We start from the raw sequence: 13,402 nt of genomic DNA on the forward strand, positions 1-13,402 counted from the left end.
AAAGTTTTCAGTATATTGTCAAGATATATTTCCTATATATCATAAGAAAATTTCCCACTCAAAATTCAAAAACATTTAAAAACGGATTATATTCCTTCCAAATTGTTCTTTATTTGAATTTTTTCTTAATTATAACAAAAAAACATAAAGAAATTATTTAGTTATGAATTCTCACATATTTTTTATAATTTAAATTATTTTTTTTAACGTAAACCTTCATTTAAACACAGATTATATTCCTTTGAAATGGTTCTTTATTTGATAAAGTTTTGAATTTTAACAAAAAACATAAAAAACATAATGAGTTATGCATTCTCTCATATTTTTTATAATTTAAATTATTTGTTTTAAACATAAACCTTCAATTCCCAATATAGGGAAGGCATTCACATCAATGGTTTCGATTTTGAGAAAATATATATTTTTTTGTTTCCTTATATAACTTGTTATATATCCAATAAAGTGTGTTTTTTTTTTCTGTGTATCACATAGCATTTAGCTATTAATCTATAACTAACTACTATAAAATATAAAGTTCACTTCAATTGTTAAAGTTACAACCTTAAATACAAATGTATTTTTCTGTGTTTATTTTTTTGTTTGCATTTGTACAAAAACATTCATCGTTCATCGATTTAGAGTTCATAACATGGCATTAAATTGATATTGTTTATGATGAGTATTCAAGGCTAACAGGCTACATATGTATATTTAAAGAGATGTAAGAAAAAAAGAGAGACTGATGCAGCCTCTTTTTTTGGAACTAATCCGTTTTGTTAGTGACCTGAGCTTGGGACTAGTATTTTGTTCATTTTTTATGGTCTGGTCTGTTGACTGGCCACATGGGCGGCAATGAACTGATATTGTGTTTGGAACATTTGCTGATATAAAGCTAGGACTTCCTGGTGACTGTCACTCTGGTCATTCTCATCATCCTCAGCGCTGACAGATCCCTGATAGCTTGATCCAGCCAAGCTAACGTTGCTGCCTGTGTAGGTAGCCTCCACCTCCTCCTCCTCTTCCTCCGCTTCTTCCGACTCGGAGCTGTACACCGTAGTGTCACTATCATCGGTCTCTTCAGAATATATATATTCATGTTCACCTTCGCTGGAGGAATCATTGTTATACACCGAAGTATCTATGCCGGATGAAGCACTCTCATTGCTCTCCACAAAGCCACTTGATGAATATTCCTCCTCCAGTTCCTCCTCTTCCTCATAATCATCTTCGTGGTCGGTGAACTCCTCAGAGTGTTGACTAGTCTCAGAGCCAGTGGCAGGATCTTCATCGACAGCTAAAACAGGTGGAATGTTCATTCGATGAGCCTCACGTACGGTTAGCTTGTTTTGTGGCTCATTCTCCTTGGATTTCTTTGGCTCTGACATAAATTTCAAGCCGTAAATATCATTGTAGGCATCATAGAGATGATTTAGGAAGAGATTGCTAGCCAGGTTACACATTCTGTATTTTTTAGTGTATTTAAACAAGCGTTTAATAATGGTCTGCTTCTGCTCCAGTTTCTCAAAAATACGGAAAAACTTCGGCTCTGGGAAAAGGTATATAGTGGGTACCACTTGAATTTCCTGTAAAAAGTAAATTAAAATTAATTAATAATTAAATAAAGTGTTGTTGTTGTCTTTTCTCACCTTTGGCTTGACTTTACGTTTGCGTTTCACACGAAAAACTGGCTTACAAGTTGCCCAGCTGTACATCAACTTGGGAGTCTGGACCTTGGCGCTCCTCTTGTGACTCCTGCGGATTATCAAGTACTTTTTCCACATTTGTTTCACATCAGAGTTTGAATATAGACTTTCAAAGGACTCGCTCCTGCTGCCCATGCTGCCATCGGAGCTAATGCTGCTGGCATCGTCCACCGTGTTGGAGATGACCATGGCCTGCAGGGTCAGGGAACTGGTTGCAGTTGGCGCTGCCAAGCAGTAGGTTTTGTTGTTAATGGAATTAACTGGCGCCGCTGGTGGAGTCAAGGTCTGTTCTTGTGTCAAGTCCAGAGGTGTCAACGATGGTGATGGTGATAATTCTGGGGAAATTGAGTTATCTGGGTATTGGGTATTCTGATTATTTGGTTGATTTTCTTTGTTCTTTTCTATGTCGTTTTCAGTTTCTTGTCTGGTAACCTTGATTATAGGTGGAGGCTGCTCTTTGTGGGTGTCTTTGTCTGGTTTATTTGTAGAGTTGTTTGGTTTAAGGACATTTTCCTTTAAAATTGAATCTGGTTGTTCTTCTTCACCGCTACTCTCTAGTTTGTCTTCTTTTAAAGCTTCCTGAAGGGTTTCCTTTAGTTTAGGACAAGCAATAACAGATATTTCCGGTTTATCTGGTTTGGGTAAGGGATTTTCTTGGGAGAGAGCACAAGATGCTGATTGGTTCGAATCTGTTTCGTTTGCAGGAAAATCCTTTTGTTTTGAAGTCTCTTTTGTGGCATCTTCTTTCTTAGAAAGATCTTCTTCTTCGAAGCATTCCTCCATTTGAGCTAATTTATCTATGATTTTAGCCTCGTTTTCCAGCATATTGGGAGTCGCTTCTTCCATGGGATTCTTCTTTGAATCATCTTTAGCTGGCAAAGCTTCCACCTCCTGGGGAACCTCAATTTTCTTTGAAGAATCAACATCCGCTGAAGCTTCTTCATCTTTTAAGGCATCTTTCTTTCTTTCAGCTTCCTCTGTTAAAGCATCCTTCTTCAGTGGAGCCTCTCCAATATCCTCCACAGTTCCACCAGCTCCCTTTGAAGTTCCTTCCATCTGGGGAAACTCCTTCAACTCCACACTCTCCTCTTCCTTGATGTAATATGGAAACTCATACGAAGAAAAATTCCAAAAATCCAAACCCTTCTCTGCCTCCTTGGGAAACTCCAATACCGACTTGCCAGTGTGCGCCTTGCTCAATATACCCTTGAATGCCTCGCTCTCCGCACCCTCGTACACCAGCGTTATGGCTATACCCTTTGAACCAAATCTTCCTGCTCGACCAATGCGATGCAGATAGTCCACATGATTCATGGGCGGATCAAGATTTACTATTAAGTTCGTGTGCGGTGAGTCTACGCCGCGTGCAAACACATCCGTGGCCACCAGAGTACGCATTGTGAAGTAACGATAGCAATCAAAGACCTTTGAACGCTCCTCCTGGCTCATGGCACCCGAAATCAAATGACACTCGACTCCCCGCTTGGCCAGATAGTTCCGAAACGAATCGGCACGCATTTTGGAGCTGGCAAAGAGCACAACCTGCTCGTAGGGCACCAGATTAAAGATCTGCATGACTGCGTCCAGCTTGCAGTTCATCTGGGCTATGTTGTTGATCTGCCTGGGCAGCTCGTAGACAAACTGACGGATGCCCAGGAGGACAGTGGCCCGCTCACTGTTCGATATGAGCACTGGCTTGTGCATTGACTTGGCCACCAGCTCGTCCAAATTCTTTTCGTAGGTGGCACTGCAGGCAATCTTTTGTATCTGCTGCGGCGGCGGCAACACTTGAATCAGTTCCATAACGTGCCGGCGGAGACCATCTTGTAGATACAGCTGATCGGCCTCGTCCAGGACGAGTAGATGCATATTTTTGACACAAAGGACATTCTTTCTGTAGAGATGTAACAGGCGGCCAGGTGTTCCAATGACAATTTGGCAGTCCTTGATGCGTACGCGATCGGAGTGGACATCGATGCCGCCAATAACGTAGCTTACCTTCAGTTTAGGCAGGAATTCGCCCACGTAGATGAAGGTATCCTTCACCTGAACAGCTAGTTCGCGAGTCGGCACCACCACCAGGGCCTGCGGTGTCCTTATGGATGCGTCAAAGCGCTGCAAGGCTGCTATGGCGTAGATCAGGGTCTTTCCAGTGCCGCTCTTGGACTGGACAAGCGTGTCTGTTGCAAATTTATGTTGTAATTTCTAAAATAAACATCATATTCAAGGCGCTCACCTTTTTTACTCAGCGCAATCGGTATGGCGGCCGCCTGGATCATGGTCGGTGTCAGGAAATTTCTGCGCTGCAGACCGAGCACGATTTCATGGCGAAGGTTGAGCTCGGGAAAGGTTTTCACCTTGCCGGGGGCCACATCCTTGGTGCGCCGCTCACCTGTCGCCAGGTTGTGCGCTATTTCGCGCTGCATTTCAAAGGATTTTACACTTTTTTGTTGTTAACAATTTCAAAACGTTTTGGTTTGCTGCAATTTATGCCGGAATAGAGATGGAAAAAGGCACGAGACGCTGGTGGCACTGGCACTATCGATATTTTACACTTTCCAACTATCGATATTAGAGGTGGCACTTTGCTTCCATCGGTTACGATGATTTTAGTCACGATTAAATACATTTAAACTTGTTTTTCTTTTAAAAGTATTGAATTATAATATAAATAATACTTTTACCAAGAGAAATCACTTAAATTTAAATGACAGATTGCACTCCTAAAATACTAAATAATATAATTACATATATTTAAAATATGTAACCATAAATAATTTTTTTTTAATCCCACCTATTAACGGGTTTCATTGAAAAACGTGAAAAAATTTTAATAAAAAATATTAAACGTAAATTTTATAAATTATAAAAATAAATTTAAGGTAACTTGGATTTTATTTATTTAATATTAAAAATATATTTTAATCTAAACCACAATTTCTTCAAATACCGACCTATTTTTGTTTAGTATTAAAATATTACTATTAATTTTTCATCTATACTTATTTTTATCGTTTATAATCGAAAGTACCTTCATATTTTAACATCTGGTAGAAAAATACCAAATAACAGTGTTGAGAAAACTCCAGCCAGTAACTCCCAAACTGTATAAATTGGCGGGCTATTTAAATTTCTATATTCATCAAAAATGCTTAAAACAAATAATAAGAAATTCAAGGAAACAAAAGTAATTTCTAGAAATTGTAATGATTTTTTTTTTAAATAATTTTAATAATTTAAATTATTAACCCTAATCTTATAGAATACATAATAAACCTTAATTATAATTAAAAGTTTATTAAATTTTCAAAATTTTTTTGAAATGCCATTAGTATACTAGGTAGTAAATAAAAAAATATTTAATTATTTTATTTATTACCTTAAAAAATCCCATAAACTTATTTTTTAAAAAGAAAGTCAATTTTTGTCCACTCAAATAACATAATTTTTTATTGTTAGAAATTCATTTACACATTTTTAAAATTGATTTTTGAGTGTAAGTAATCAGAAGTAAGAAAATATTAAAAATTTCAAAGAAATTAAAAAATAAAGTAAATACAATTACTTCTTTTTCAAGTCATCGTCAAAATAATAGTAATCTTCATCACTGTAATCTAAAACGGAGGTTGGGCATATGGCCGAGTTCTCCAACAACTTGGCTAGTTTTTCAACATTGCTAAGCTTTCCAATTTCCTTGAGGACTTTTCTTTGCTTTAAGTAGAACCGAGAACATTTGCTATTTGGTAAGAGAGTTGGCAGCAGATCATTGAGCGCATCAATGCGTTCTCTAATTCTTTGCTCCAGAGCCAACCGTAGTGCATTGTAAACTTTAAAATCCGTAAGGACTTTAATTTTTAGTCCTTTGAACTCATCTCCCAATTTGAGAACAAACCGAATTTTGTCCAACTCAGAGGTTAACTCTGCATTTCCCTGACAATCGGGCTCATAAGTACTTAAAATATCCTTAAGCAATTGGTCTATGTCGTCAGGCTTGTCTCCATTCTGTAAGAGCACTTGAAGTTTTTTTTTAGATTTCCCTTAATATATGGCCTATACTTTCCTTTATTGTTGTTGGTGCAGTCCCAGCAGAGGTTGTTGCTGAAGTCATTTGTGTTGTACGGACTGGAGATTCTGTTGCCGGAGGTTTAGGTTCAGCATTATCGTCCTGAGCATTAACAATGACCAGCAAAATTAAATTTAATAACCAAAACATTGTCCTGAACTTTAAGAAACTAAAAATAGTAACTGACAATTTCCAGAAAAAACCTGAGGTCTTTATAGTCAAAACCGAGACGTTGGCATGTGTTTTAATTAAGATAAAGCTCACGTTTATTCCGGAAATCGTTAAAGTTACACCTAATTGGTAATGTTATCAGTTGAATATAATTATATTCCGTCACATTTCAGATAGGTTTTTTTCTAGGAAAAACTTTCAAGTGCCTCGACATTGAAATACCAAGTTATCAAGTTTTTTCAGTTATTTTCTGGAAGTTTTACACCAGATATATTTAAATGAACATTTGGCTAGAATGTGAAATATAAACCGATATGAAATGCCGATAAAAATATCACTGTCAATATCATATCGAAATCATTAAAGTTAAAAATTTAACAAAAATAAGATGTATCAAATTTATAAATATATTCTAAAATATCATAAAAAATGCTATGTATTGATCACTTTTTCTGATTTTATTTATTCGATTTATAATGTAAATTGTACTAAATATATCGCAACGTTACATAAACGATTTAAAAATCGATTTTCGATACATTATAAGTATATCCATTGCCATTCCTAATCCAGTAACCATTTTGTTAGCCATCAACAATTTCTCTAGCTTGAAAATCTAAAAAAAAAAAAAATTCAGAGTATTTTTCCTAGGCAGCCATCAAGGTGAAACTTTCGTCTTAAAAAGTACTACCATCTTTCGGTTCCAAAATTCGCTAAAGAATGCTCAAAATTAAATTGTATGATGTGGGAATCTTTGTGCTCCTGACATCCATGCATGTGTGCATGGTCCTCCAGCCGGTGATCGAGGCCAATGTCAATATGAAGGCAACCTATCCAGCAGTTGATCGAAGCTTGTGGCTCCAAGTGAGCTACAACTATAATCACTGGATGTTGGTCAAGTCGATGATGTACTCAATGCTGGCAATAGTTGGACTTTGGTACAGTCGGCATCTGCAGGGATCTGAGGAGCAGGAGAGTGCCGAGGAAGTGAAAAACAGATGGCTGAGCAGGAATCAAATGGCTTCCGCAGGAGGGGAATCGATTAGTTTCCCCATCAGGACTTTCATGTGGTTTGCATTTCCTTGGACATTAACCTGTTTCTGCAACGGCTTGATCAACTACATTCGCCTATATCTGGTGATTCAGCATTTTTGCTTTACAAACTGGCAGATCATTCAGCTATATGCAGAGCTACAGGTTCTCTTTTGGCGCCGCCTCTTAACCATGTCGGTAATCCCCTATTGGATGCAGATCACTGGCGACAGTGGTTCCTTTGAGAAGTCGTCAACAATACGCGAAAATTTCATCACTTACGAGACTAATTTGTTGGACTGAAAAAAGCTTGTTTGTTACTTTTTCAGTTCCAAATTTATTAAAGTGCAACTTAAAAAAGGAAAATATTGGTGTTTATGTTTAATTGTATTTAAAAAGAAAAATTCTACAAGGTTTGTTGCGCATGCACAACTTTAATTTGTGCAATAAAAATGGTTTGTTTTAATTTATCAACTGTATTGCCATTGTTTACTCTTTCTGTATTGTCGCTCGGCGACAATAAACGACATTTTCTATCAACAAAAGGCTAGAGTAAACTTTTCCATGAACTTTTCTGCCAACGCTTGGCTGTTTATTGTCGGGAAAAACTTTGCCTCCACGTGGGAAATATGTGCGGCAATAGCTTTTTCTTTTGCGAAAACAAAAAAAACTTAATAAAAACACAAGTAAACCTTTGATTTGAATTCTCTTAAAATGAGTTTTTCTCATCCTAACAACACTGACAGGCCACTCAAACTATTTCAGTTCACTTTAAATACGAGAAAACTCACCGTGAAAATTTCACAATTACACCTCGACAAAATCATATACAGTTCATTTTCAATTTTCCAAAAACCAACGTTCGTCGCGTTTCGATCTTGATTGATTCGGGCCAGTGCCCTCGACAGTATCATCGGGAGCTGTGCCAGTTACGAGATAGGGAATAAGCACACATACACTCAGAAAGTTGCTCCTGTGTTTATTCCGAGTCACGGAAAGGCTCCAATTCCCCATATTCAATCCAATACTGCTTTAATTTACTGGTAAGTATCCTTGACATTTTTTTGCAACTTATAGGGTAGTATTTTGGTTAAAAGAATAAAAATTTGGAGAGTTCTAGAACACTTTCAATGTATTTTTAAAGACAACTTTATTTTTAAATTTTAAATTAGTGCTGCCACTTTTTAAAATTAAATTGATATATTTTAAGTTGGAACTAGTTTTTATTCAAGATTTTTTTTTTATTATTTATTTTATTTAATTTTTGTTAAATTTCTATTCTATTTTATTTTATTTATATATGGAAAATTAATAACAAAAATAATATTAAATAAATCTTAAACCTGCTCTTTTTACTTAGTAAAAAATATTTAAATATATATGGAAACAATTTTTAAATATTCGTGATGGATTCTTGCAGTTCCCTAAGGAATATGGAGTGTTCCTTATGAGAAATATATCTTAAAATGCAATAGTATCTTGTCCACTACTTATATAAATAACCTTTTCCCTTAACCCTTCTGCCTTCCATTCCCCATAACCTTAACTCAAAATTTCCTTAAGAAAATTTCTCAGATCTAGTATTCCATTTCTTTTCAGTTAATAACAATCCCGTTCGGATGATGTTTTCAGTCATTATTCGGTTTTGTATAACGAAAGCAGTCACCGTGTTAACCTTTTAATACTTTCTATTACACATTTTGAACGGAAATATTTTTGAACCCTGAATGCTTGAAAAATAAGCGTTACAAAATTATCGACACTTGTTATCCAAACACCAACGCGCACATAAGACACTCAACAAATACATATTTCAAATTTTGGTCAATTCCATCCGTTTGTTAACTAATAATTTCCGAGACAAAATGCGCGGAGGAATGATGCGCGGCGTTGCCCTGGCCAAGAGGGTGCAACTGACACGCGTTCGGATGTGCTATGTGCCCGTGCGCCATGTCACTGCTGGCTGTGGTGCCGGCGATGCCCCCAAGGGCGGCAAGGGCGTGGTCCTAGGCCTCTACGAGGAGGAAGCCGGCAAGGGGCCCAGGCTCACGCCCGCCGGCGAGACAGTCAACGAGCGGGTCCAGGGCAAGCTAACCGAGATGATCTGCGAGACGAAGCTCACCGGTCGACTGGGTCGCGGAAAGGTCTTCAACAATGTGGACCCCGACTATCGATCCATTTGCATTGTCGGTGTGGGTCTGGAGGGGATCGCCTTCAATGAACTGGAGATGCTCGACGAGGGCATGGAGAATGTCCGAGTTGCCGCTGGCATCGGTGCCCGATCCCTGCAGAGCATCGGGTGCGTGGAGGTGCATGTGGACAATATGGACTATCCGGAGCAGGCTGCCGAGGGAGCAGCCTTGGCCATCTGGCGGTATGAGGAGAATCTGTCCAAGAAGTACCGCACCACCATACCCAAGCTGATGCTCTTCGGTTCACCCGACATGGAGTCCTGGACGCGTGGCCTGTTCAAGGCGGAATCCCAAAACTTGGCGAGGAGGCTCAGTGATGCACCGGCCAACTGCATGACACCCACCATGGTGGCTCAGGCAGCGGTGGATGCTCTGTGTCCGTGTGGCATCTCCGTGGAAGTCCGTACAATGGAGTGGATCGAGCAGCAGCATCTCAACTCGTTTTTGATGATTGCCAAGGGCAGTTGTGAGCCACCGGTGTTCCTGGAGGTCGCCTACTGTGGCACTGCACCCGAGGATAAGCCCATCCTGCTGGTCGGGCAGGGCATTACCTTTAATTCTGGCGGGATCAACCTCCGCCCGGCCAAGGGTATGGATGAGTTCCGTGGCGATCTCACAGGCGCCGCCAGCATATTGGCCACCATGCGAGCCGCCGCAGCCTTATCCCTGCCCATTAACATAACCGCTGTGATTCCGCTCTGTGAAAATATGCCATCGGGAATGTCCTGCAAGCCCGGCGATGTGGTGACACTGCTCAATGCCAAGTCCATGGCCGTCAGGAATATCAGTCGTACCGGTGTGGTGGTTCTTGCCGATCCCATGCTCTATGGACAGATGACATACAAGCCACGGCTTGTCGTGGATGTGGGTTCAATGTGCAAAGGCGTGAAGAAGGCCGTTGGTGGTGGGGCCACTGGAATTTGGTCAAATTCCCACTACATCTGGAAGCAATTCCAAAGGGCCGGCTCCCTCACCGGCGATCGTCTGTGGCGCTTCCCTTTGTGGCGCTACTACAAGGACCGTGTTGCCGAGCACAAAAGCTTCGATCTATTGAACGATGGCGATGGCTTCGCCTCGTCCTGTTTGGCCGCTGCCGTCCTTCACGAACTGGTGCCCTGCAGCGACTGGGCGCATCTTGATACCTATGGCACTGGACTGTTGAGCACCTATGGTTTGGTCCCTTACCTAACCGCCGGACGGATGACCGGACGGCCAACAAGAACGCTGGTGCAGTTCCTTTATCAAATGGCCTGTCCTGCAGAAACGCCCAAATAGGATGATGATGACGACGACGACCTGGCCAGTTTCTGGGAATTATTTAAGTTTGGTTCCATTTCACTAACGGACGACTCTGATGCCCCGGGGCGTATTAATGTTTTGGCTTCAATCGTTCATACAAATGACGTTGATGACCATTTTATCTACTAGAACCGCAATATTGAATGTTTGTGTTGTTTCACGTTTGTCTTGGCCATATCCCGGGGGCCGGAGGACAGTATCAGAGAGGCGTCTCAAGGCCTAAAGTATCTAAATTGCTGACAGATTAATCAGACTTTCGGCTGTCACAATCAATAAATTTTAGAGTGTTATAAATTGTATCTTTTCTTGGTAAAGAGTGGTTACATTTTTCCCAAAATAATTTCCCGTAATCCTACCTTTTGGCTGGGTAACTATTAGCCACAGCTTTAACCCATTTCCAAATTTCCAAATTCAACAGTAGCTTAAAAATATCCTAACTAAACTGCAGTCCAAGGTTCTCGATGGTCTTGCCATCAAAGTCAGATAAACACAAAGAACTTGGACGCACCAGGGTCTCCTTTACAATTCGACTTTTGGCATATCAATGAAGCTGAGAGAGAAAGAGAAGCAGAGATGGAACAGGATGCCTAGATGTCCTCTAGAGTGACAGGATATTCCAGAGTTTGTGGCAAAGTTTTAGCAGCACGTTATTGATGCTCGACTCAGCGACAGCTTGGCCAAAACTTTAAACTTTGCACCAAAGACGTGCTGGAAGCAGGAGTTAAGGCTAAGGACAATTGAAAGGCTTCCCTCAGTGCACTCTATTTGTCGACTAATTCAATTGGTCGATGTAAAAACGCTTTGAATTAATACCCAAGATCATCGTGACGAGCCAAAAACCTCGCCTGCATTTTAAAACCATTTCTCAGCCATGTAGTGCCTGCAATTGACACTCCACACACACATCATTTATCATTAGTCATAGTTTCAATTGAGGTTTCGATTTCAGTGCCTGTGTTTTTTTTTTCACCAATGAAGTGCTAATTGCAACGAACTCAATAATGAGAATGTGTGCCAGGCAGGAGCAGCTAATCTGTCAATGTCAATATTTTATGTGGCCCCCATATTTGGCTTTAAAAATATTTGCAAGCATTTTTCACTAGGTCCTGGCCCGAAAAGTGGCCTGAATGCACAGCGGAAAATGCAATTTAATAGTGATATTGGGAGATAAATTTATAGAATTAATTATGAATTAATCTTGAATTGAATTTAAAGAGTTTATTAAACTAAAAAGGAAGTTTAAAATATTTTTTAAATATTTTAAAATTAATAAAATCATAAACTGATTTTTAAAATTACATATATTAAATATTATTATAGAATTAATTCAATAAATTAATTAAATTAATTTTAATTGAGTTTTAAACTAAACCTCATTTTTCAAATAAATTTAAATATAAAAAAATGAATAGAATGAATTATTAAATTTTAATTTATTGTATAAATTATATTTAATATAATTAATGATTATTAATAATAATATTAATGAAATAATAATTATACATAAATGTTAGTTTTAATTTAAACGGTCACTAGGCTTATAGTCATGTTTAAAATATTTTTTAAAATTAAAAATTAAATTATTAAATGAAATATTACGTACATATATGTTATAATATGTTTTATTATTATATTTTTATTCAAAAACTATAGTTCATACATTAACTTGTGGTAATTAATATTTAATACTTAAAATATTTGAAACTTTATACCAAAACCTTAAGTCATTTGTCTTCCCATTTTAAATACCTATTTCTTGGTTAAAACTTTTTCCAACAACTATGTTATAAAAAGCTTAGACTATCAAATTTTAACATTGACTTCTTATTCCAAAATTAAACCAATAACTCATTTTCTGCGATCCTTTCCCAAAAATAGAATATTACATAATTATTCAAAGTGTTTTCCCGTCTGCTGTATAGCTCATTCCAAGCCCTGTCAACTTTGGTAATGATAAAGTGTTTCATTATGGGCCGAGGCAAACCCCCCTCCGAAATCGTGCAAAACTGCTGACAGCAAAGTGGGTACCGGAAAATGTGGAAAAACCCAACGAAGGAGGAGAGACGACAACCTATTCTGCGTGTGTGAGAGAAGGTGTAAAAACTTTTATGGCTTAATTCTGCAACAGCTCTCGTCTCTTTTTTGGCAGTGTTGTCAGCAAGTTGGTTGCCTGCCAACAGAGTTTTCCACCATGCCAGCCTAGCCTAGCTAGCTAGACTGCATACTTTTCCGGGGCTTGAAACTATTAAAGTGTCACTTGGTGGAGAATAGTTGGCGTACTCTTTGGCTGGGATTAATTTCGAGCTCAAATAATTAAAAGAAAAGGTCATGCTGTGTCATTCTTTCAGGTATGAAACTTTTAAATGATAATAATAAAGTTATTGCACTTTAAATTTGTTTTTAATGGATATAATTAAAGCCAAAGGTCAGTCAGAGTTTGGTGCACTGTCATTTGTCTGTCACTTCGATATGATCTGTTGTTGGCCATCTTCCGCCTCCTTCTACTAGCCATCACAATTACCCCGTCTCAGCCCCACTTTCCATACGAATACACTCCTCTGTATTGTTATTTATGACGGGCATTGGCAGGAAACGGATATGCGTGCTCGGACGTCAACGTGTCACAGCCAGCAGCAGAGAGGATGTGGCCCCCTTCCGGTGGCTCTTTCACTGCCACTGGCACATGCAATGTCATTTGGCTGTGGCCAATGCCAAAGTTGGCCGCCAGACAAATCGTTTCGACCAGGTCCAAGCAGCACACACGCACACACACCCATTATTATTCCCCTCATCCAATCGATCCAGTGCAGTTCAGAGTTTGATGGATGCAGTTCGCCAGAGTTGTGATGGTTAACTGTCGGAAAGGTCAGCTGTTGGCGTACAGCAGATGCTGTCAATAGCACCCAAGGTTTGCAAGTGGACATAAAAATGAGGAGTGTTAT

At 38.9% G+C, this 13,402-nt stretch overlaps 3 protein-coding genes across 3 annotated transcripts; 2 read left to right on the forward strand and 1 right to left on the reverse strand.

The window, feature by feature from the left end:
* Positions 1-545: 545 nt before the first annotated feature.
* On the reverse strand, positions 546-4,218 carry Gem3 (Gemin 3). Its single transcript, XM_017162946.3, has 3 exons — positions 3,940-4,218; positions 1,647-3,883; positions 546-1,583 (listed from the first exon to the last, which is right to left on the reverse strand). The coding sequence occupies exons 1-3, from the start codon at positions 4,127-4,129 to the stop codon at positions 816-818; spliced, it is 3,195 nt and encodes a 1,064-aa protein (XP_017018435.1). The 5' UTR covers positions 4,130-4,218; the 3' UTR covers positions 546-815.
* A 2,300-nt stretch (positions 4,219-6,518) lies between these two features.
* LOC108071896 (uncharacterized) lies at positions 6,519-7,335 on the forward strand. Its single transcript, XM_017162826.3, has one exon. It carries the CDS (start codon positions 6,658-6,660, stop codon positions 7,270-7,272), a length of 615 nt encoding a protein of 204 aa, XP_017018315.1. The 5' UTR covers positions 6,519-6,657; the 3' UTR covers positions 7,273-7,335.
* A 386-nt stretch (positions 7,336-7,721) lies between these two features.
* S-Lap3 (Sperm-Leucylaminopeptidase 3) lies at positions 7,722-10,754 on the forward strand. The gene is made up of 2 exons (XM_041777339.2): positions 7,722-8,012; positions 8,569-10,754. Exon 2 carries the CDS (start codon positions 8,835-8,837, stop codon positions 10,434-10,436), a length of 1,602 nt encoding a protein of 533 aa, XP_041633273.1. The 5' UTR covers positions 7,722-8,012; positions 8,569-8,834; the 3' UTR covers positions 10,437-10,754.
* The last annotated feature ends 2,648 nt before the right edge of the window (positions 10,755-13,402 follow it).

Source organism: Drosophila kikkawai, chromosome 3L, assembly GCF_030179895.1.
Source record: "Drosophila kikkawai strain 14028-0561.14 chromosome 3L, DkikHiC1v2, whole genome shotgun sequence".
NCBI lineage: Eukaryota > Metazoa > Arthropoda > Insecta > Diptera > Drosophilidae > Drosophila > Drosophila kikkawai.